Source organism: Phacochoerus africanus, chromosome 7 (genome assembly GCF_016906955.1).
Source record: "Phacochoerus africanus isolate WHEZ1 chromosome 7, ROS_Pafr_v1, whole genome shotgun sequence".
Classification (NCBI taxonomy): Eukaryota; Metazoa; Chordata; class Mammalia; order Artiodactyla; family Suidae; genus Phacochoerus; species Phacochoerus africanus.
This window is the reverse complement of record NC_062550.1, coordinates 14,907,859-14,933,536: the sequence shown is the minus strand read 5'-3', so window position 1 is coordinate 14,933,536 and position 25,678 is coordinate 14,907,859. Positions and strand designations below refer to the sequence as shown.

At 45.3% G+C, this 25,678-nt stretch overlaps 1 protein-coding gene across 3 annotated transcripts in view; it reads left to right on the top strand.

Moving 5' to 3' along the window:
* ABTB3 (ankyrin repeat and BTB domain containing 3) overlaps positions 1-25,678 on the top strand; it is a 316,107-nt gene that overhangs the window by 173,391 nt on the left and 117,038 nt on the right. For all 3 annotated transcript variants that reach the window (XM_047786462.1, XM_047786461.1, XM_047786463.1), the window contains exon 2: positions 19,104-19,253. In XM_047786462.1, the coding sequence (XP_047642418.1) occupies positions 19,104-19,253 (150 nt within the window). The remainder of the gene's footprint in view (positions 1-19,103; positions 19,254-25,678) is intronic.

Below are 25,678 nucleotides of genomic sequence, written 5' to 3'. Positions count from 1 at the left end.
TTTCTGCCTTATCCCCAGGCACAGCCTGCTGCCCACCATTTCCCCAGGAATCACCTCTCTCCCCTACATTCCTCTGCTAGCTCCCTCTTCCCTTTTTTTCTGTTTTTTAGTGCTGCACTTGAAGCATATGGAAGTTCCCAGGCTAGGGGTCCAATCAGAGCTGCAGCTGTCGGCCTACACCTCAGCCACAGCAAGGTCAGATCTGAGCTGCATCTTCGACCCTAACCACAGCTCATGGCAATGCCAGATCCCCTATGCACTGAGTGAGGCCAGGGATCAAACCCACATCCTCGTGGGTACTAGTTGGGCTCGTTATTGCTGAGCCGCCATGGGAACTTCCTCCTTCTTCCTTTTTTAATTAACTTTCTCTCTTTTTAAAATTACACATTCCTAAAGACTCAGCTCCAACGTCATCTATTTTTTGACGTCTTCCTCGACTCGGAAGAGATAAAGATGCAGAAGAAGAAATCTGGTGCGGGGATGTTATTGTTCAGAATGGCAGCAAGGATGGAGGCAGCCAAGACTCCTAATTCAATGCCGAGAACTGGTGTAGCACAGAAGCCAGCTTAGGAACCTGAAGCAACCAAATAGGCCTTTGAGTGGCTTAGATGAATTCCGCTGATTACCTTATGATAACGAGAGACCGTTATTAAGCATCTACTGTGTACCAGATACTGTTCAGTATGGAGACATACAAAACAGCCCTACAAGGTAAATGCTGTTCTGATCACCCCCACTTTACAAATGAGGAAACAGGCATAGAGAGGTTCATGAATTGGACCAGAGAGTTAAAAGAAAACAGAGCTGAATTTAAACCCAGACCGTCTGGCTCCAGAGCCCATGTGCCTAACCACGGCTCTGTCTCTTTTGGTCACAATGATTGTTCCTCTTTCTATGTCACCTGGCCCGTCTTCCCTCCCCTCTATTCTACCACTTGGTACCCTTACTCGTGAGCTTAGGGTGGTAAAGACCAAGTCATTCTGTATTTGGTAATTCAGCGTACACTTCACGCCCACAACCTAAAGATATAAAAGGTGTGAGGTTTGTCAGAAGCACTTGGAACAGTGCCTGGCACATAGTGGGGGTTAGCTCCTGTCATCAGCATCATCGCCGTCAGCAGCAGCAGCAGCAGCAGCAGCAGCAGCATCTCCATCATCATCACCCAGCACCATCATTACCGTCAATACCATCTTCAACACAACCCTTGGCACTAAGAAGGTCTTCGGTGAATATTTGTTAGATGCCAGATGACGAAGCATTTCTCATAGACACTCACATTCCCAGAAGGGACAGCTTTTCAGTGTCAGAAAAATCAATGCTTTTATTCTCTGAGATCCCAGAGGAGCCCTTTGCCACACTCCCCCCACCCCCCCCCCCCCTCCAGCTCCCTCCCTTGAGCGGGTGGATGCATGCGTCCTTCTCCCAGACGTGGCTTGGTCCCACCTCAACTCTCTGACGCTCGTGGGCAGAAGTGATTCCCCCTTCTCCAGCCAGAACACAGAGCCCGGCCTCGCTCGGTGAGCCCCTCTCCCCTCTCTCCACATCAAGGGGATCTTGAATTATAAGCACATCTCCAGAGCAGACCACAGTCTCCGAGCAGAAACTGAAAAATGAAAGTAGTCTGGGGACCATGGGGAGAGCAGCACTGGCCCTCAAGGTCACGACTTCAATGGGCTGCAAGGAATGAACGCCAAGAGCATTTCTGAAAATAAAATGCCAGAGACGATGATCTAAAAGCAGTGAGAGAAGTGTCTGGAAGAACCAAGGAAGAAAGCTATGAAAAATGGCATTCTTTGGTCATCTCTGCTTCTGCATTAAACACTGGAATTTACCCAGAGGAGAAAAAAAGCAAAGGCTGAGACAGTGTCCAGACTGAGAACAGATCGTTTTAAAGTATTAAAGTGAAATTAGATGCCTGGACTTCTAGAAAGATAGGTGATGTTCATTTAGAATGATTCTGCCAGGCCCCCAGCACCCTAAGGAGTTTTATAAGGCTCAGTGTAATTATAGGGAGCATTAGTCCTTTTGTCTGCTGTGACAAATGTGACCACAAGCTGAATGGCCCAAAACAACATAAATTTATGCTCGTACACTTTTGGAGGTCAGAGTCCAAAATGCGTCTCACTGGGCCAAAACGAAGATGTCCACAGGGCTGTGTTCCTTTTGGAGGCTCTAGGAGAAAACCCCTTGCCTCGGGGTTTTTCAGCTTCTAGGGCTGCCCACACTCCTTGGCTTATGGCCTCCTTGCATCTTCAAAACCAGCTATGGCTGGTCTAAACTGCATCCCACTGCATCACTCTGACATGGACTCCTCTGCCTCCCTCTTCTCCCTTTGAAGGACCCCACCCAGATAGTCTGGAATAGTGCCCTCATCTTAAAATCCCTTCATTAGCAACCTTAATTCTATCTGCTACCTGAATTCCTTCCTCTCTTGCTGTGTAACTTGATTTATTCACAGGTTCGAGGGATTAGGAAGTCGACATCCTTGGGGACCATTATCTTACCTACCACATGGTATTATGAATGTAGGATTATAGGATGAGTCTTTCAAAATTGGTAATTCACTTGGAATATTACTCAGCCATAAAAAAGAGTGAAGTCATACTGTTTGCAGCAGCGCGGATGGACCTAGAGATTATCGTACTAAGTGAAATAAATGACAGAAAAGGACAAATATCATATGATGTCACTTATATGTGAAATCTAAAACAAAGGATACAAGTGATATTTACAAAACAGAAATAGACTCTCAGATGTAAAGAATGATCTTATGGGCGTTCTCTGGTGGCCTAGCAGTTAAAGATCTGGCATTGTCACTGCTGTGGCACAAGTTCAATCCCTAACCCAGGAATTTCCACATGTGCAGGCCCAGCCAAAAGAAAAACAAAAACAAATTTATGATCACCAAAGAGGAAAGGGAGCAGCAAGGGATACATTAGAAGTTTGAGATTAACAGATGCACACTACTGTATATAAAACAGGTCATCAACAAGGACCCACTGTGTAGCGTGGGGAACTATATTCAATATCTTAGAATAATCTATAATGGAAAAGGACCTGGAAATTTTAAAGCTGAATCATTTTGCTATATACCTGAAACTAATACAACATTATAAATTAATTATACTGATTTAAAAAATTTTTTTAATTGGTAATTCACCTCTGGAACTGGAAGTGGCTTTTCATTATCCAGAAATGGAATTAAACCAAGTTAGTGTGACTTCAAGAGAGTTACTTAACCTCTCTGGTTAAACCTTTGTTTTCTTATCTCTGAAATAAAGAGTTTAGCAATAAGCTCTCGTGGGGAGCGGCTCTGGCTTCAGAATCTCATGCCCGGGGCCAGGCACATAGAAGACACTCAGAAATCATCTGAGCGGCGCGGGAGCTGGATTTAGTGGCATCAAGGCTTTCCAGCTTTCAAGGTCTGTCGTTTCATAACTATGAAATAATAGTTACAAGTAATAGAACAGAACACAAATTTTCAAAATGGGTATTCACATCTGTCAAGAAACTCCTCCCGGGCAGAAGGCATGTCATTTTTCTCTGGCACAAATCTTTGTACCAGAAGGCACTCGATCATGCACATAGACACACACACACACACACACACACACACACACAGAGTAGGATGGACAGCTGAATTGTGTATGTGTTGTATGTATATATACATGTGTACTTGCATACACACACACACACAGACGGGGAGGGGGTGTGTGTGCATGCACACACACTTCAGTTTTGTCTTCTGTGAACAAATAACAATAATCGTACCAACTGCAGAGGGGTGTTGTAGGATTAAAATAATTGATACATGTAAAACACTTAGTGCCTGGCTGGTAGCAATTGTCACATAAAATCTTAACTATTGCATCTCATCAATATCATGATTCTCCAGCCACAGCACTCAATGCATGTGGAAGTTCTGTGAACTTCCTGCTGCGGGCCGAGGAGGGGGTTCTGGCCACCTGGGGACATCTGGGGCAACTCCTGAAGGAGGTGGCATTTACATGGTGCCTTGAAGAAAGGGGGGATCACTCCCTTTAGAAAGCAGAGGAAGGGCCTTCTGGATGGGAGCAGCCGTGGGAGCAGAGGCATGGAGATGCGGGGCGGGGGGGCGGGGGAGTCATAGCAAGAAAGGGGGTCCCTCTGCCACTTTGGGAGTGGTGTGAATTCGATGGGGCAGCTAGTTTCTGGAAAGGCCACAGAGGTGTCTAAATGTTTGCTTAAGAAGTTTCCATCTTATCGTCTAGGCAGTAGGGAGCCATGGAAAGCTGCTGGAGTGGAGAGAGTGGTCATGACCTTAAGACTTCGCTCCAGGCAGTACGAGACCTTTAAAATCACAGAGAAATCAGTTCGTTCTAAGGCTGCTGTAACAATTTGCCACAAACTGGGTGGTTTAAAACAACTATGAGGGAAATGTATTCTTTCAAAGTTCTGGAGGCCAGAAATTCAACATCAGAGTGTTGCAGGGTTTTTTCCTGCTGGAGGCTCTGCGGGCAGATCTGGGCCGTGCCTCTGTCCCAGCTTGCTGTGCTGCTGGCCATCCTTGGTCTTCCCCAGCCTGTAGACACACCACTTCAGTCTCCATCTTTGTCTTTGCACGGCCTCGCTCCCATGTCTCTGGGTCCTGAATGGCCTCTGCCTTTGTCTTATAAGGACGCGTCATTGGATTTAGGGCCCAGTCTAAAGCCAGGATGATCTTATCCTGAGATCCTGAATTACCTCTGCTGGACCCTCTAAACAAATAAAACATGTCCCAGGATTAGGACTCAGATATAGCTCCTAAGGGCCACCATTCACCCAACTACAGATGATTAGAGCAATTGTCCAGCACACATCTACACATACATACCAAATTCCTGCATCCAATGGGGAAGAGCTCTCAGAAGTGCCATGAAGCCCTGAGTCGTTTTTTTTAAGTTGTATTGATATCTAGTTGATTTACAGCATTGTGATAATTTCTGCTGTTCAACAAAGGAATTCAGATATATATACGCACACATCCATTCTTTTTCAGATTCTTTTCCCATATAGATTATCACAGAATATTGAGTAGAGTTCCCTGTGCTATACAGCAGGTCCTCATTGGCCAACCATTCCTCGGTGTTCACATGCCAATCCCAAACCCCCAATCCATGCCTCTCCCACCTTGTCCCCTTTGGTAACCATAAGTTTGTTTTCAAAGTCACTGAGTCTGTTTCTATTCTTCAAACAAGCTCATTTGTATCATTTTTTTTTAAGAGTCCACATGTAAGTGATGTCATATGATGTTTGCCTTTCACTGTATATCCCTTAGTACGATAATCTTTAGGTCCGTCCATGTTGCTACAAATGGTGTTATTTCATTCCTTTTTCATGGCTGAGTAATACTCCAGTGTATAAATGGCCACTTCTTCTTCTTTATCCGTTCTTCAGTTGACAAATATATTTTTCCCTGTGGTTCCCCTTATCTTGATGTGTGAGGGCAGGCCTGGGGAGGAGCGTGGTGAGGCAGCAACTGTGATTTGGGTTAACTCGGAAGTTCTCGATGTGGATGCACAAGAGGACACTGGGGGAGAATGCTGAGAAGATACTAGTGCTTGAGCTCTGCCCCCAAAGACACTGATTTCGTTGGTCTGGGGTGGGGCCTGGATGTCAGTACTTTTTAAAACGCTCCAAGTTATTCTCATAGGCAGTGTGGTTTGGCTCACTGTGGGTTTTCGATGACAGCAGTATAAAGCCAAGGGAGTGAAAACTGGTTCTTGGGGGCAGAAAACCCTTAGGGATAGAATGGTTTATGACCCTCCAAAGGGCCCCAATACTAAACAGCTACATAGTGTATCTGTCTATCCTATGAAAATTCCATGGGGTGGGATGTCTTACAATAGGGTATATTCATAGAAAATCTGAGGTATGGTGAGGCGACAGATCAGGGACAGCTGCCACTGAAAACATAGTCTGCTACCCTCTATTCCCAAGAGGAGGGGGCGTGACACACCTGGGAGGGGGTGGGGAGGACACAAGGAAGCACCTGGGTGGGTCAGAAGGCAGAGAAAGAGTGGGAAATGCAGAGTTCCCCTTGTGGCTCAGCGGTAATGAGCCCAGCTAGTGTCCATGAGGATGTAGTTTGATCCCTGGCCTCGCTTGGTGGGTTGGGGATCCGGTGCTGCTGTGAGCTGTGGTGTAGGTCACAGACACTACTCGTATCCCGCATTGCTGTGGCTGTGGTGTGTGGGTCAGCAGTTGCAGCTCCAATTTGACCCCTAGCCTGGGGACTTCCATGTGCCATGGTTGCGGGCCTTAAAAATAAAAAAAAATAAATCATGGGAAATGTGGGCAAAGCCCTTTATTTCAGTTTCCAAGCAAAGTTACTGGGAGGCAGGGGAAACAGATTTCGGATTGGCTACTTTCAGTGGGCTCTGGGGCATGGCTGTCCCCAGGTGTCAGGTACCTGGCCCAGGTGTGGCTATGGCAGATGAGTAGTAGTCTGGAGTGCCAGCCTGACTAAGGAGGGGATTGTGAGTGTGGGCTCTGGAATGGTTGGTTTGCATTTGCAAAGCACATTCCCTGGCAAGTTGTTTGCTCTCTCCAGGAACACTAAGCCAGGGAGGGGCGGACCCTCCAAGGGGCAGCAAGGCCCCTGGGGTCAAAGCATCAGAAGTACAGAAATAAGAGACATGTTGAAGGAGTTCCCATTGTGGCTCAGTGGTTAACGAATCTGACTAGCATCCATGAGGACGCAGGTTCAATCCCTGGCCTTGCTCAGTGGGTTAAAGTCCAGGCGTTGCCGTGAGCTGTGATGTAGGTTGCAGATGTGGCTTGGACCCCAAATTGCCTTGGCTGTGGCATAGGCCTCCAGCTGCAGCTGCAATTCCACCCCTAGCCTGGGAACCTCCATATGCCATGGGTGCAACCCTTAAAAGCAAAAAAAAAAAAAAAAGATATGGTGAATATAGTGGAGGTGGGGGATGGAGAGGGAAGAAAATGTCTAAAATAGACTTCCTGTAGGGAGGGAGCCATAATTTTTTAAAAATTTTAAATTAAAGTATAGTTGATTTATAATGTTCTGTCAATTTCTGCTATATAGCAAAGTGATCCAGTCATACATATATATACATTCTTTTTCTCATATTATCTTCTATCATGTTCTATCACAAGTGATCGCGTAAAGTTCCCTGTGCTATACAGCAAGACCTTACTGCTTATCCGTTCTAAACATAATAGTTTACATCTTCTAAACCCAATCTCCCCGTCCATCCCTGACTCCCCCTCTCCCCTCTGGGGGAGATATAATTTTTAAAAATTGACAAACATTCTGTTGTACCTGGGCTACATCATATATTTCTTGATAGAACTCCCAGAACAGGTGCTAGGAGGAAGCATCTCCCCAGAAGCATCCTTATCCAGATGTGTAGCTGGATAGGGCCCCTCTTTGCCAGCAAGGACCATGAGCTTTCTTCTCCAGGGGCCCATGGCCTTGCTGAAAGTGTGGTACCTTTTAACAGCAGCAACAAATGAGAATTTGGAGTCCTCAAGAGGTTTATTTTGCTCTGTAATCAGCTGCTGAAGTTGGGCCTAATGGGATTCTAATGTTTTTAAAAGGCAATTTAGTAATCTTCGTATTTTCGATGGATTGTGAAAGCCCTGTTAGTTATTTATATCACCATACACATGCATGGCTGCAAATGGCAGATTTATGCCTTTATATGCCATTAGCATCTACACTTTGTTAACAGCAGCATTTAGCCAGCTCTCAAAATCTTGGCTTAATCTCCTCTATGTCTGTAGACACACACACACACACACACACACACACACACACACACACACACACACACACACACACACACACTCATACCTCTATCATTCTGTGTGGTCAGCCATAGGGCATTTCAACTTATTAAAGATTCCAGTGAATAGTTCCTCACCATATCGTATCAAATAAGTGATAAGTCTGTAGTCACCAGGCTATTTAATTAAAGATAATCAGTCTTTGAAGAGTTAGAATACAATTAAATATACTTAACACTAAAGCTTGGTTGAACATGATTTAATCTTTCTTGGATGACTCAGGATCTTACCAGGCCTTGGGGGCCTTTATTATGACTATAGATGATCTTTGTGCTCTTACTCTGTGGAAGTTCCATTGGAAAGAGATTTCCATTTGGAATCCTGCCAAATACACAGACTTCCACTGTAGAAGGTATGCTCACAATTACCTGGAAATACTTTCTAGACATTCCAGGGATGACAAATCTGTGAATATTTGTCCTTGGCATAAACTGTTCTGACAGCTGGTATGAAATCCGTTTTCTACCCCCTTTCTTTCTCTAACAGGGAGAAATTCTCAGTGGGGTGCTAATATATCATTAACACCTTCTTTAAAACTTGTCTTTCTTTTCCATCAGGAACTTTATCCAGGACTCGTTCATTAATTCAACTTGTGTTTACTATGGAAGTCTCACAATAGCACTGGGAAGTTGGCAACAGGGAAGGATACAGTTAAATTTATTCCAGGGCACATACTATATATTCAAATGATGAATCTAGGAAGTCTCTTAAATGGGTATAGACCTCCTTATCACTGCTATTGTCCATCATTTCCTTCCTTCTTTTTCTAGTGTGACCACCTTAACTAGTTGAACTGTATTCACATACTTAATGGTTCAGAATTAAAATTAACCTGGGAAAGAAACAGCTAAAAATAACCCCAACATTACCTTGTAAAAATAAAAGGCAAAAACTGATAGAACTGCAAGGAGAAATTGACACATCCATTCTGACTACTGGAGACTATAACACCCTCCTCTCAGAAATGGACAGATCCAGCAAGTAGGAAATCAGTAAGGACATACTTGAACTCAGCACCATAATCAACTGTATACAGTGGACATCTATAGACTACTTCATCCAACAACAACAGAATACATGTTCTTCTCAAGCTCACATAGAGAACATTCTGGGACAGGAAACACCCCTTAACAACTTTAAAAGAATAGAAATCATACTAGGTCTGTTCTCAGACCACAGTGGAATTAAACTGGAAATCAGTAATAGACAGATAGCTGGCAAATCCCAAATACTTGGAAGTTAAAATACTTCTGGGTATTTTGACCCAAAATAACACAGGGGTCAAAGAAAAAAAAATCTCAAGAGAAGCTTTAAAAATACTCTGAACTAAGCGAAAATATGACATAAAAAAATTGTGGGATGCAGCAAAAGCAGTGCTTAGAGGAAAATTTATAGCAGTAAATTCATGTATTAAAAAAGAAGAAAGATCTAAGAATCTTAGATTTTGCATTAGCAAATTAGATAAAGAAGAACAAACTAAATCAAAAGTAAGAAAAAGAAAAGAGATAATAAGAATTAGAGCAGAAGTCAATTAAAAACAGGAAATCTATAGGGAAAATCAATGAAACTAAAGCAGATTCTTTGAAAGGATTGATAAAATTGATGAGCCTCTAGCCAGCCTAAGAAAAAAAGAAATTACTAATATCATAAATGAGAGAGGGGACATCACTTAGATCCCATTGAAAAATAATACACAAATACTATGAACAACTCTGTGCTCACAAATTTCATAACTTAGGTGAATGTACCAATTCCTTGAGAAACCCAATCTACTAAGACTCACACAAAAGAAATAGATAATTTGAATAGAAATTGAATCAACAATTCATAACCTTCTAAAACGTGAATCATCATGCCCAAATAGTGAATTCTGCCAAATAATTTAAGGAAGAAATTATACCAATTCTCTACCTCTTTCAAGAGATAAAAGAAGAGGGAGTATTTCCTAACTCTGTGAGTCTAGAATTACCATAATACCCAAAACAGACAACAGTATTACAAGAAAATTACAGAGGAACATCTCTTGTGAACATAGATGCAAAAATCCTGAACAAAATATTAGCAAACCAAATCAAATAATGTATAAAAAGAGCTTATTACAGTCCCTTCTTGCCTCTGTGCCTTGGTTTGTGCAGGTCCTTCTGGTTTGCCCTTTCCCATACCCTTCTCTTCCCCACCCTCCACCCAATTCAGCTCTTGAACACCAGCTCATCTTTTAGTACTGATCCTCGGATGGTTAATCTCTGAATCCTTTCTTGACACACCACTCAGGTGAAATATCCAAATTCTATTTGTACCAGCATGTACGGGCTTCTCTTAACAGCACCTGTGACACTCATGAGCATGTGTACTTAGCCCACTAGGTTATGAATTTATTAACAACAGGATCTGTGTCTTACTTTTCATTATAGCTCCAGTCTGGCACATTATATTGGGTGGAGGGATGGAGGGAGGAAGGATGGAAAGGAGGGAGGGAGGGAGAGAGGAAGGGTAGATGGATGGATGACTAGATAGATGAATAGAAGCTCCATGAGAGCAGCTACTTTGTTTCATTTCCTGCTGTATCTCTATTGCTTAGCACAATGTAAAGCACATCGTAGATGCTCAAAATCAATTACCCTTCAATTAACTAAAGAATGATCCACTATAACATGGAAGTTTGAATGGGTAGATGCATAAATGAATGATTGAGTGGATGGATTGATGAACGCATTTGAATTATAAGCATTCAAGAGAAAGCTGCAAAGCCACCTTGATGTAGAAGAAGAAAGTACCCATTGTCCAAAAAGCTGCCTCCTCACTATTTCACTCTGGCCTGTGGCCACATATTAATTGAAATGTCAAAGACTAGTTTTTACATCAAAACACCCTAACACACAGCTTCCCTGTCAGTCGCACCCAGGGCTGAGTTTTATCACCACTGTATGACACTGTGCCCATGTGAGTCACTGCTATGTAAGGGAACAAGAGAGACAGATGCTTTTCAGAAAACTTCCAAGTGGCCACAGTCCATAGTCCAGGAGCCAAATGATCTCCAAAATCCAACCAACCTTTGCCATTTCCACAGCTACCCAAGACCTAGCTGGAGGTCTAAAATACCTCTCAGAAGAGTCAGGAACTTGAAGCAGATGCTCACAGCCCTCCAGGGCCCCAGGTGCACTTCAGGAGAGGAGAAAATTAGAGAAATGAGTCTCTCTCTCCTCTTAAGCCTCTACGAGATGGATGTAGCTCTGGACTCTATGAGGGGAGTTACAAAGATGGTGCAATAAAGGGAGAACCCTGGGAGAAAAGGGACAGAAAAGAAAGTAACCAACAATCTTGTAAGGATGTCTAACTACACTCACTAGAGACAGCGAGGAGGAAAGAAGGATTGGGGGGAGCACAGACCACAGTGGGGCTTACATGATGAGGCATTACTGCCGGGAAGGGAAGCCCGCTCAGCATCTCCACCTGAGTGTCCAGGGCATGTCTCAAGTTGAACGTGACCAGAACTGAACTCCTGATCTTTTCCCCAAACTTGACTTTCCTGCAGAGTCCCCCATTTCAGCAAACAGTAAACCCAACCTTTCAGTCCTAGAGGTCAAAAACCTTGGACATGCTCTAGCTTCTTCTCTTGTCTCCACACCCTACACCCCATTAGCCACTCCATCAGCTTTTCCTTCATTTTGTTCTGAGAATCGCTTTTGTACTGTCTCCACCGTAACTGCTCTGGTTTTGCCCTGGCTGCTCTCTACAGTCTGTTCTCCACCCACCAGCTGGAGTGACCCCCCCCCCCAGAAAAAAAGGTCAGATCACATCCCTCCTCTACTCCAAACCCTCCAGGGGCTCCCATCATACTCAAAGTGAAAGCTAATGTCCAGAGTCACCCACGAGACTCCACCCAGTCCACCCTCACCATTTCTCTGGCCTCCTCGCCTACTACTTTCCCGTCACTTTCTCTGCTCCTTCCTCCAACAAGCCATCCCCATCCCCTCGGGCCTTTTCCTTACCATCCTCCTCGCTGGCCTTCTCTTCCCCCAGGATATCAGCTTGGTCACGTGCTCACTTCCTTCAAGTCTCTCTTTGAATGTCCATATGACCTGCTACCCCACCCAACACCCCCGCATCCTACTCTGTTTTCCTCCATGGTACCTGCAACCCAACTGGCTAAATGTTCTAATAATGTGTTTGAAACACGTATATGGAGATGGCAAGGATTCCAGTCATTTGCTACTGGATCCTCAGTACCTAGAACTGCACCTCAGCTAATGCTCACTGAATGAATGAATGAATGAATGAACAGAGTATTTTTCCCTTGTTTTTCTGCTATCAGTGTTAGAGCCACAGCATCACCACGCAGTCTCTGTGCACCGCATACCATGTACGATGTCTTAATAACAGCATGGCCGCCTCTGTACTCTGCTCGCAAAGCTGACGCCCTGACCCAGACTTTAATTAACCCCCTTCATTCCTGGGCTGACTGCAAGGGAAAGCTGGCTGCATCTGGGTCATGTGGGGCAGGTCACTGTGGAATCACCTTGGGCCACTTCCTCCTTTGTGACCCCACACAGCTTTGTCCCCGCCTCTCTCTGCCTCAGCACCCACCAGCTAGAGCACGGGTATAGCGTTTTCTTCTTGTCTCAGGATCTTCCTCTCTGGATTGGAAGCTTCTAAGAACTGAGGTCTTAAAAGTGACATGTGAGTTGGGCCTTGAAGGGTGAATATGAACTTGCTGGGCATCCATCAGAAACAGAACTAATGGGTAGAGTGATGATGAGGGAGAGGAAGAAATGGACATGGTGGGTGTCTAGTACTCTTTCTAGAATTTCAGCTGAGAAAAGGCAAGAGAGCAAGAAACACAGTAGCTGGAAGGTAAAGGTTGAGTTTTTAAGTCCAAACATTTTTTTGGCCCAGTGTCCTCCATGGTCCACCCCTACCTCCTGGTCCAGCTCCTTCTCCCACCTTCTGCACCCTTCATTCCCATCTTGCACCCTCTGCTCCAGCCTCTTTTTTTTTTTTTAAGCATTTTGTTGTTGTTGTTGTTGTTTGTCTTTTTGCCATTTCTTAGGCCGATCCTGCGGCATATGGAGGTTTCCAGGCTAGGGGTCAAATTGGAGCTGTAGCCACCAGCCTACGCCAGAGCCACAGCAATGCGGGATCCAAGCCTCGTCTGCAAACTACACACAGCTCATGGCAATGCCGGATCCTTAACCCACTGAGCGAGGCCAGGGATGGAACCTGCAACCTCATGGTTCCTAGTCAGATTCGTTAACCACTGAGCCACAACAGGAACTTCTGCTCCAGCCTCTTATATGCAGAGCACATAAGAGGCTTTTGCTCTTCCTTGGAATGTCCTTCTCTAATCATCAGCATCACATTTATTGAGGTATTTATAGGGGCCAGGATTTACATGTATTAACTCTTCCATTGGCCTTATGAAGATTATACTATGACCCTTCCCATATTATTCCCAAGGAAACAGAAGTACAGGGAGGCTAAGTACCATCTTTAATGACATTGCGGGGGACCAGCACGGGTGCAATTCAACCCAAGCATTCATTCAGGCTCCAGAATCCACTCTTTCACCTCTGCTGTAAAGTGTCTTCTTCCCCAGGCCCTAGCTCTAACACTAAGCTTTCCTGGAAAGCTGCCCTGAAACTCCCAGTCAAGTCAGGCTCACCCACTGTGCTCCATGGGGACCCCAGGCACACCTCTGCACTGGTGTTTCTCCCATAGTCTTTCAGCTGGTGGCAGGGTGGGGTTGTCTATCTCCCCTGCCCAGTGGGATGAGAGCAGGAACATGTCCTGCTGTTTGAGGTGCTCAGTGTTGGTGGTTGAATGAATGAATGATCCGTTAGATTATCTTCATATTCTTTTAAGGTCTGCATGCTTATTCCTCCTGTGGCCCTCAGCCTCCAAGGAGAGCCATGTTATTGAACCCATTTCTGAAAATTCTTCATCTTTGTGTTTTCCATCTCTTATTTCTTTTGATGGTTTGGCTTCAGACTTCTTGAGAACGTTTCCTTTGGATGTAACTCATTATGGGAGAGAAAAAAAAAAAAAATGAACTGTGGTCAGAGTTTACCCTAATTGGAGTGCAGCGTGCCTCTCACAGACGAACGGGCTCGCCAAGCCAGCCCTGAATTTGTTTCCCACTGCCAAGTCTCTTAAAACACAAAGGAGCTTCCCAGCCGATTGTGCAAACATTTTTTAAAAATCTGATAACTTCCTATCTTGTTTCCTAATAAATTGAACAGTGAAAGAAAGCCTTCTGGCATCGTGTTATTGAATTCCTAAATCTTTAGCTTCGAAGAACTTTGCTTGTTTTATTAGCAGACATTTATCGACCTCCTTTTCTGTGCCAACTTGTCCATGTAGATTATCCTATTACAGCCGCCCAGCCACGCTAGGGGGTAGATAGTATCAAACATTTTACAGAGGGAGAAACAGAGGCCCAGAGGAGCCATGTGCGAGCCCCCGGCCACACAGCTGGGAGACGGCAAGGCAGGAATCTGAACCCAGCCGGGTCTGTCTGGTGTCTGTTCGGGGGCTGGTCTGCTGCACCCCACCTGCTTCCTCCCCATTTCTTAGAGCTGGGATGGATGCCAGGACCCTCCACTTTAAATTCTGAGGATAATGTAGCAGAAAACAAGGCCGGGCTTGGCAGGCAGGACTTAAGAGAGTCTGTTCTCTTCTCACAGCCAGAGACAGACAAGGCTGAACCCAAGCCTGGGTCCAGGATGCCAAAACCTATGTAGCTCCTCCTCCATCACCATCATCAGCCTCAAGGGGAGAATGGATGAGTGCTGATGGCTGTCTTGCTGGTTTTCTCTTGGTGGGTAAATAGCATCCTGATCCAGTGATAGAATGGAGACAGACAGATGCTGAGAGGAGGGGAAGGATGGCAGGGTTGTATTTGCCAGCCGGCCATCCTATCCACATAGGAAGGTGGGCATCCAGGAATTGCCCCGATTGCCCCCATTGGAGACAGAATGCCAGCTGTGGTTGGTCCAGGGGCCCACCCTGGTGGGCAGTTCTCATATTTTCTGTTCTAAATGACCTAACCCAAAAGTTGTCTGTCTCCAATTGCACAAGATTTTGGAAAGATGATCTGCAAGACTGTTTGAATCCAGACATTAAATAAACAAAACTAGATATTTGTGGGACCAGGCCATTTAGTAGGCGTTTATATTTATTTTGTTTAATCGCCACAGTAAATTGATGAAGTGGATCTTTTCACCCCTCTTTGCAGACATGGAAGCTGACTGGGGATCTGGGAAGTGCTTTGCCCAGGGGACTGGGCAGTATTGATTGGAGCCAGCCTCTATCAAGGGCCCCTGATCATGCCCAGCCCCTCTATCCCACCTGTGACCCATCAGTCCCAGATGGGTTCTGGCTGGACATTTTGACCTTCAAAGGCATTACTTCATCCTCTTTTAGCACCTGCCAATCCTTTTGAGAATGTGAATGGATCTCCCCTTCGACAAATGTACAACCCACTCCAAAGAAATAGAATTTCAGGAAGACCATGACCCCTTCAACACTGTAGACCCTCTCCTACGGTCACCTGCTCTCCAAGGAAATTATTTGGTTCAGGTCCAATCAAAGTCATATTTGAACCATAGGGTCCCCTTGTCTTTAAACCTGAGTCTTAATCACCAGGCTGTGACTGTCCTTCACAATGGAAATTGATGAGCTGTCCAAAAACTCAGGCCTGAGTCTGACACTAAAAAAAAATGATGCTGGGACCTTCTTAATGACCTCGTTAATTTTTATACAAAAGAAATGATAACTCTAGTTTATGTGTATACCCCATATAGAATCCTCAAAACAAAAGAAAAAAAGGAAAAGCCTGGTATATAATCTTTACATAATAGATCAATTATAGATGTCCCACATCCCAGTAATCTAGCTTTAAAAGCTTCTTTGAATAATTATATTTTCACATTTAAATTTCATAGCTCTCTCAAGGAAGGAAGAATAATTCCAAGGGAAGTTATTTATTCTTATGAAAAAGCATAAAGTAGTCCAAAGCTGGGCTTATACACATTAACTGATTTTCATCTCACTTAACACATGTCAAGTACCTACTTGTGCTCAGCACATGCAAGATACCTTGGTACATATTGTCTCATTTCCTCCCCTACCCCCAGCAGTAGCATGAGGGAGATAAGGCCATTTTATCACCCCCATTTCCCAGAAGAAGAAACTGAGGTCTCGAGAGGCTCTATGCCTTTAGCTTAGCTTATGCCTAAGGCTAGGTGTAGATGGGAAGTGGCAAAGCCAGGACTGAAGCTCTCAGTTCCAGACTCTAAGTCCCATTGCCTGTGCCTCAGCCAACCTGCGAAGCAGGGTTTCCGATGCAGGTCTGAGATAAGAATTGGCTACACATGATGCAAATACCAAGCAAGCGATCCTGTGAGTACGTGTCAAGGCCAAGGGTACTGTTAATTGGAGAACGTCCTCCTCCCCGACATTCAGGTTCCACTCGCAGGTCTCCTTTACTGCGAAGCCCCCTGACCACCACCCCTCCCCTCGGCAGAGGACCTCATCTCTTGAACCTTGGGTCACTCATCACACTGGGTCATGGTCATCTGGCGTCGTTTGTCATGAGAGCTTTTAAAGGTAGTACATCTCGGAATCAGAGTCAGGAACATCAGGGATGTCAAATGAGGGGGCTGACCCAAGCTCCGTTGCCATGGCAACCGCTATTTGACTTGGCCTCTGACCACATGTCTGGGCAGGTGAGCAAACAAGAAGAAGCAAGGATGACTCAGGGCGTCCCTGCCTGGGGGGACCGGGGGATGACCCAGCTGGTTAAAGGAAAGGACAGGCAGAAAGCTGGCCTCAGATGATAGGCATTTCTGTGAAGGGCTGGTCTTTCCTGAAAAGCTCAGGCATCTTCAAGTGCAGAGATTGCCTCTCTGTCATCTCTGCCTCCCTGTGGAGCCCAGCAGGGCACTAAGTAGTGTCCAGGAAATCGCCAGTCTGTATTGTCCAATTAATGCCAAGTTGTGAAGTGGCCCAGTCCACAGTGTTTCTCAAACTGCCAGTCACGACCCACCAGTGGATCATGAAGTCACTTTTTGTATTGCAGACAGCATCTTTATTGATAAGATAGAAGTAAAAAGGAAAAAATTGAGAGTGCCTCATACATAGTAAGGATCATTATTATTTTCCTTGAATTTTTTTCATGGAAACCATGAAAAATATGTGTGGTGGTGGGGTGTGTGTGTGTGTGTGTGTGTGTGATTTTTAAGGCCACACCTACAGCATATGGAAGTTCCCAGGCTAGGGGTCCAATCAGAGCCACAGCTGCCGGCCTACACCACAGTCACAGCAATGCCAGATCTGAGCCATGTCTGCGACCTACACCATAGCTCATGGCAACGCTGGATCCTTAACCCACTGAGTAAGGCCGGGGATCAAAGCCATGTCCTCATGGATCCTAGTCGGGTTCGTTAACTGCAGAGCCACCATGGGAACTCCACATTCTTATTTTTGAGTCCAAAATATTTGAAAAAGAATGTTTCGAGGACAATCTCAGAAACTTATTTGAGCACTTTCCTGATGATGGGAACATTAAAATCTAGTGGTCGTTAGCATTGTTCATTCATTTATTCATTATTCCTGAGAAAAACATCAACCATGGATGCTTTCCCACCGTGTCAACCTGTTAGGTGAGAAGGTAAAACCTTCAGGAGCAAGTGACTGGTTCAGTGTGACTGGAGCCTAATAAGGCTGCAAGGGCCAGAGGCATGTGACAGGTGCCACCTCACACCTGCCCACCTTCAAAGGAGGAGCCTTTGTTTGCTGATCTTTTGTAGTTCGAACAGGGTGAGGAGTGGACTTGACTGCACACCTTTTCATTCTGTCTGTCCCCTCACCCAGACAGACAGCACCTGTATATTGATACTGTTTTCTTGTGTCCCAGTTGTTTTGTCATTGGCAGTCTTGTCTCTCCAATGACTGTGTATACTACTTGAATATATCTTCTGCTTCTTTTGCATCTCTAGGATGCCTAGCAGGGTTGGGAATACAGTAGGCACTCAATAAGTGTTTCTTATTGACAACGACTCTTTGTTCGGGTCTCTGCTAAGATATCTATTTATTCCTCACCTTCTACCGTACAGCATGTATCATAGGGCTTGTAGTTATGTGTGTAATGGTCAGTCTCCTTCGTTTAGACCATGAGCCCAATGAGGACAGGGGGTATGTGTATTCTGTTCTTCACTGTATTCTCTGACACAGCACAATGCCTGCCTACCTTATTCACTGTCTCCCCAGTGACTGATGCTTGGTAGGTGTATCTGTTAGTTATCGCCATAATAAGGTTGAGTAACAAACAACCCCAGTATCTCAGTGACATATTAAATTAGCATTTGCTATTGTGGGACAGCTCTAAGCTATAACTTGCTAGTGGATCTTCTCTGAGTATCTCTCACCCTGCTTAGACCAGCAGGCTAACCGGGACTTTTTTTTTTTTTTTTTTTTCCTGTGATGATGGCAAAAGCACAAAAGAGCAAGTTCAGCTGCATAGGTGCTTTTCAGGCCTTCGGTTCCATCAGGTCTCTAACATACCTTTGGCCAAAGTTAGCCAAGCCCAAGGTCAAGGAGCAAAGAAGCACCCTGTGCCTGTGGAGGTTGGGGAGGTGAAGGGAACAGTGACTATTTGAATAATCAACCACAGTAAGCTCTCAGGTTCTGGATAAATGTTCATGGAATGGAAAGGACAGGGTGGAAATAATTGGATTCCAGAGATTTCCCCTGCATTCACCATACAAGTTATAAAGGTCCGTGGGCACTCTTTATCTGCTGACATCTATAGATCTTTGGAGAAGCCAGAGTCTTGTCTAACAGATAACAGCCCAACCACCCAGAGTTAAATGAGCTGAGCAAGTACAGCAAGCCCTCAGGAGACTGCCAGCAGGGACTTCCTCCAGGTGCCCAGGGCCAGCAGCTGCTTCTGGGATGGAGAATGGGACAGTGACCATTGGGTTCTCAAGGGGTATCTCTGAGCAGATAGAACCCCTGCCAGACATGAGTAAAGGGTTCTCTTTGTGTCCTTTGGAAACGTGCATATAGGTGAACACCAGGAGGTCAGGACATAGAGGAGACCTTTTAAAAGAGCCGACATCATTTCTAAGAGGATGCAGTGCCTTGGTTCCCACGTTGACTTTGCGGTACCAGCTCTGGTGCGGTTTGAGGCTGTGTGAGCTGCTGCACCCCCTCCTTCGGTTAACTGAAAAATAACAGTCTGTTCCCCTTTTGTTCCCTCTCCCCACCAACTGCAGGAGTGCTCTGCCTGCCAGACAGCCTGAACCTTCACAGAGACCCGCAGAGGACCAGCAAGCCGGGAGAGCTAGCCATGTTCAGCCAGTCCGAGTTGAGGACCATCGAGCAATCCTTGCTGGCCACCCGTGTGGGCAGCATTGCAGAACTGAGTAAGTGGATACTGGTTCTCCTGTGCTCTCTGTGCCCAGGGGGCCAGCTGCCCTGGGGTAACCAGCACGGTGACTCCTCTCATTGATCACCCGCCGTAGGGAAGGTGAGGGCTTTGGAATTAGGCAGGCTGGTAAAATTCCTGGCCCTGCCTCTGATGGAGGTCAAGTTCCTACCCTTTTCTGAGCCTCAGTTTCCTTTTCTTTAAAAGAGAGAAAATGATAATACTTCACTTAGAGCGTAGCTGTGGAGATTGGGCAAGCTAATGCCCATTAAGGTGTTCGCCATGGTGCCTGGTACACAGTAAATGCTGTAAAGACTGTTGATCACCACAGTGGGATCACATCTCTCTTCTGCTCAGAAACCTTCACTGGCTTCCCATCTGATCCATAGGAAAAGCCAAAGTTCTCAGAATTGTGTCCAGCCTCTCCCACCTGTATCCCTCAGACATCCTTTTCCCCTCTCTCTCGAAGACCTCTGAACTCCAGGCACGCTGGCCCCAGCTGTTGCTTGAACATGGCAGGTGTACCTAAGGGCCTGTGCACTTACTCTTCCCTCTTCCTGAACCACTCTCTTCCTCCAGATATCCATATAGCTTTCTCCCTCCTTACCTTCAATCCTAACCCAAATGTTACTCCTAACGAGGCTCTCCCTGACCACCCTATTTAAAATGATAACAAATGTAGAACTACCATGTGACCCAGCAATCCCACTCCTGGGCATATATCCAGACAGAATTTTGATTACAAAAGATACTTGCACCCCCGTGTTCACTGCAGCACTATTCACAATAGCCAAGGCATGGAAATAGCCTAAATGTCCACAAGAGATGCATGGATCATGATGTGGTACATATACATGATGGAATACTACTCAGCCATAAAAAATAACAAAAGAATATCATTTGCAGCAACATGGATGGAACCAGAGACTCTTATACTAAGTGAAGTAAGTCAGAAAGAGAAAGACAGGAGTTCCCGTCGTGGCACAGTGGTTAACGAATCCGACTAGGAACCATGAGGTTGCGGGTTCGGTCCCTGCCCTTGCTCAGTGGGTTAACGATCCGGCATTGCCGTGAGCTGTGGTATGGGTTGCAGACGCGGCTCGGATCCCACGTTGCTGTGGCTCTGGCATAGGCCAGTGGCTACAGCTCCAATTCGACCCCTAGCCTGAGAACCTCCATATGCCGCGGGAGCGGCCCAAAGAAATAGCAAAAAAAAGAAAAAAAAAAGAAAAAGAAAGAGAAAGACAAATACCATGTGATATCACTTATATCTGGACTCTAACATATGGCACAAATGAATCTATTTACAGAAAAGAAACAAACTCATGGACCTGTGGTTGCCAAGGAGGAGAGGGAGAGAGTAGGATGGACTGGGAGGTTGGGGTTAGTAGATGCAAACTATTACCTTTGGCGTGGATAAGCAATGAGATCCTGCTGTATAGCACAGGGAACTATATCTAGCACTAGTGACTACATCTAGTCACTTGTGATATAACATGATAGAGGGGAATGTGAGAAAAAGAATACATATATATGCATGCATGTACATATGACTGGAACACTTTGCCATACAACAGAAATTGACAGAATATTGTAAATCAACTATAATTAAAAAAATGAAAAAAAGTAATGCCCCGAGAACTCTAATCCCTCTTCACTGATTTACCTTTCTCCCCCACTGGTATCCTATGACATACTCTCTATTTTTGTTTGTCAAAAACAGCTCCATTGAGATGTAATTTATGTACAGTTTACCTGCTTAAAGTGTATCATCATTCAGTGGCTTTCAGTATATTTACAAGTTAGGCAGCCATAACCACCATCAATTTTAGAACCTTTTCATCTCCCCAGCAAGAAGCCCGATGACCATGAGCCATGAGTCCCCTCCCTGCTTGCCCCAGTCACACTCCATCGTTTATTCATTTTGTTTGATTGCCTAGTTCTCGCTACTAAAATATATGCTCATGGAAGGTAGAGATTTTTTTGCTGTTGTTCATTGATGTAAGCCCAACACCAAGAACACTGCCAGGCACATAACTGGCCCTCAGGAAATAGGAAGGTAGAGAGAGAGAAGGGGACAGAAAGATGGAAAAATGTTGAGGAGTCCCAAGTTTGAGCCATGGTAGCCAGGTTTACACATCCCCTAATACAGGGCCGTGCTCTCTGCATCTGACCAACCAGAAGAAAATAAAATGGTATTTGAGTTCCCATCATGGCTCAGTGGAAATGAATCTGACTGGCATCCATGAGGATGCAAGTTCCACCCCTGGCCTCAATCAGTGGGTTAAGGATCTGGCATTGCTGTGAGCTGTGGTGTAGGTGGTAGACGCGTCTCAGATCCCACGTTGCTGTGGCTGTAGCTCCGATTAGACCGCTAGCCTGGGAACCTTCATATGCTGTGGGTACGGCCCTAAAAAGACAAAGAAGAAAAAAACTGTATTTACCTACGATCCAATTAATTGTCAAATGTAGCTGTGTATTAGTTCTGAATGGAACTGGAGCATTGATCTCAGAAATGCCAGAGTATGTTAAAGTATAAGTTGGTGTGAAATTCTAGAAAATTCTGAACTAGAAAAGGATTCAAGACCCCAAGGCAATTTGTGCCTCTTCCCAAGAATTCCCTGTGCCCCCAGGACAGGCATCCCTCCCTCCCTTGAATATAGGACATGCAACTCTGAAAAAGGAAGCAGTAGCTGATTCAAGCTCAGGGGTCCTTGCAGTCACCAGGGTTGCTTTCCTGGTACCCGAATTTGGAAATTGTGCTTCCATTCTCATCAAACCCCCTAAGGCATGAGATGCCTCCAGTTACAGGGTCTCCCAGCTCCTGGTTGGTTGTATGATTGTTCTTAAACTTTTGAATGCTGTGGACCCCTTTGGCAGTTTGAAGCCTATGGATCCTGACTCAGAATAATTTTTTTTTTTTTTTTGCCTGTTCTAGGGCCACTTCCCACGGCATATGGAGGTTCCCAGGCTAGGGGTCTAATTGGAGCTGCAGCAGCCAGCCTACACCACAGCTCACGGCAACACCAGATCCTTAAGCCACTGAGCAAGGCGAGGGATCGAACCCGCAACCTCATGGTTCCTAGTTGGATTCACTAACCACTGCACCACGACGGGAACTCCAAGAATAATATTTTTAAATGCAAAAAATAAAGCACATATGTTTATAAAGGAAGCTATATTATATGAAAATACATTATCAACATATTTTTACCTAAATCATGGTATGGTAATTCTATGCTTAGAATATGATAAAACAAGATCTAGCAGCAGCTCGGATGACCCGTTACTTTGAGGTAGTGATGTGTGAGGGATATTTTGAGATCTCTGCAACAGTTGGAATTGGGTAAGGAAAGAGCTGCATGTTAACAGCCCCCCAGGCAATCAGACGTAGCCATCGGAGAAACTCCTTTGAAAAAACATCTCAGGGGAGAAAAAAGCCATATTGTTTGGGACTCTGCAAATTTCCAAGGCATGCCCATGACCTTGGAAAGGCTGAATCTGGCTATAGGGTTGGTTCACATCTATGTGGGTGCAACCCTGGAAGAGGCCCCCTCACATTCTTTGCTGGAGTCCTCGAAGTTTGTCCTGGCATATTTAAGGGCCCCTCCTAGCACAGGGCTGGGGCCCTGTTCCACTCCGGGGCTCTCCGGGAGGAGAGGATTTGCTAAACAAATCTGCACTTCACCTATGCAGGCAGCCTGCAGGAGCCGCTTGCCATGTACATTGTTTTTAAAGACAATTTGCTCTGTAAATTAAATGCTGCCATTCTTGTTGAATGTTGACTTTTGCATGTGAATTGTTGGCACACAGATGGATGCTGCTAATTACAAATGGGTTCCTTCGGTTCATGAAGTCAGCTCCTTAGAAAGTGTGCATGGAAGCGCATTGATAAGCCATGTTGTTGGCAGCGGAAGGTAATAAAATTGCCTTCATTTCTGATCTGACTGTAATTTAGACTGGCTTGCTCTGTGGTCTAAATCAATACAGCCGTGCTCTCTCTGTGTACATAGGGAGCTGTTTCTTCATATTCAAAGGTTACTCTGCCAGTGCAGATTCCAGACACCGCAATTTTTCTAGCAAAGACAAGATGGAGAGAGTTTGTTCCCAGCCATCCCTGCTCTTCTTGAATCGGGCTGTTCAGGGTTTGAGAGCAGAGCCCCTGGCCATGGGCCAACAATAATAATAGCCAATGATAATAATAGCAGCAACTGATGCTGTTAAGCTAGGAAACTATGAAAAAAATCTACATTAGTTAGTTCCAATGTCACTGTCATTATCCCCAAAGACATGGGAACAGAGGCACAAAGGGGACAAACAACTTATCAAGAGCAACCTCACCTGTGAGCTGACGGCTTGAAATTGAATCCAGTTTTCGAGGCAGAGCTTTCACCACTAGACCTGACTCCCTGTCTTGGGGCATGGGGGAGCCCAGGTGTTTCTACCTGATGCAGGTGGCATGAGCGCCCGCCCTCTGTAAGGTCAGGATGTTGGTCAGGTCTGAGGCTCTGCCATTTGCTCTGTAGGATGCATTGCAGATGCTCTTCTCAAAGCGAAATGGAAGACGTGAAAATTCACAAAGGTCACCAGGTATTTCACCAGCCCCTAGACAGCAGACTGCCCCTGCCCGTTGAGCCCTCTCCCTGTATCCGCCCTTGCGTCCATCCTCAGGGCATCATATTAAAACCCATCAGTGGTGATGTCCAGAGCACGTTTTTCTGTCCAGCCTGTTATGACTTGGGATGAAAATACATCCACTATTTCCAGACCAACTACTATGTGCCACATGCTGTAAATACATGAAAGGTATTATTATTCCCATTTTACAGAAAAGAAAACTAAGACTTGGCAGTATAAATGTTTTGCCCCAGACCACACAGCTCATACGTGACAGAGTCACAATTCAAACCCAGTTTTTCTTTTTCTTTTTTCCTTTTTACAGCCGCTCCTGCAGCATATGGACAGTCCCAGGCTAGGGGTTGAATCAGAGCTGTAGCTGCAACCTCCGCCACAGCCACAGCCACAGCAACACTGGATCCCTAACCCACTGAGTCAGACCAGGGATCAAACCCACATCCTCACTGAGACTATGTCAGATTCTTAACCTGCTGAGCCACAACCAGAACTCATCTTTTGCTACTTTACTGTGCGGTGTCCCATTCAGCTTTGCATTCTAAGCACTTAACACATTGCTCATAGCTTGGGAAATATCTACTGGATGTCATATGAATAAATGAGTGACCCACAGTTGAACTAGTCTGTGAAACAAAAGCTGAAGAAAATGCTACCAGTAAGGGGAAGTTGTAATAAAACTCTTGTCAAATATTAAATTCTCTATTGCACTGAATTTTGAACTCCGAAAACTATTACTGAGCCTCTGTATGTCAAATTATTTGAATGTGAAGCTGAACAGAAGACCATAGAGGTCCCCAAACTGACACGGGCTGGTGATTCTTAACTGTGGGTGCTAGGAAATTTGCAAGGTGATGCGCTGAACTTAGAGTCTGGCGGGCAGACCAGGTCTCATTACCTGACCCAGGTCAGGGGTAGGTCTGCGGGAAGCAGGTCCACCTGCCTCCAGCATTGAGGCCGTGGGGAAAGCAGAGGCCCTGACTCTTCTCACTTTTGAACCAACTTGATTCTTATTTGGTCCCATCAATCCCATCTTTGTGTCCTCTGAGATCATGATGCAGCTCTTCTGCCCAATGTCCCAGCCTTGCCCCCAAGCTCCCAATTAAACCGGCATTAAACAGTCATTAATTAGAGTAATTGCCTTCTGTTGTTTAATAGGAAAAAAAGTGAGGGCTTTGTAGAAAAATGCCTTCCGTTTTTCTTTTCACACTAAACTGGGAACTTAGTGTTCTCAGTAAGTCCATCAAAACGGGGCCACTAATTTGCAAGTGTGCATAAAATGTGTGTTTGGACTGTCTCTCTTCTATGTCACCAGAAAGAAAAACAGCCCCAAACAGAATTCCTGTTGTGGCTCAGCGGCGATGAACCCGACTAGCATCCCTGAGGATGCAGGTTCGATCCCTGGCCTCGTTCAGTGGGTTAAGGACCCGGTGTTGCTGTCAGCTGTGGCGTAGGTCACAGATGCGGCTTGGATCTGGTATTGCTTTGGCTGTGGTGTAAGCTGGCAGCTGCAGCTCCCCTTCAGCCTCTAGCCCAGAACCTCCAAATGCCACAGGTGCAGCCCTAAAAAGAGAAATAATAATAATAATAATATAATAATGTAGCAGATGTTTATTTTAAAAAGAAAAGGAAAGAAAAGCAGCCCTTATTGCTTGGATAAGTATGGGGGGGGTGTCTATTGAATGCAAATGGACTCATTTCAGAAGGTCCTGCTGCCTCCAGAATGCACCTGTGACCCTTTCAGGTGGTAAAGTGGCCATCAACCTCTTGGCATTTCTTAAACCCTCCACT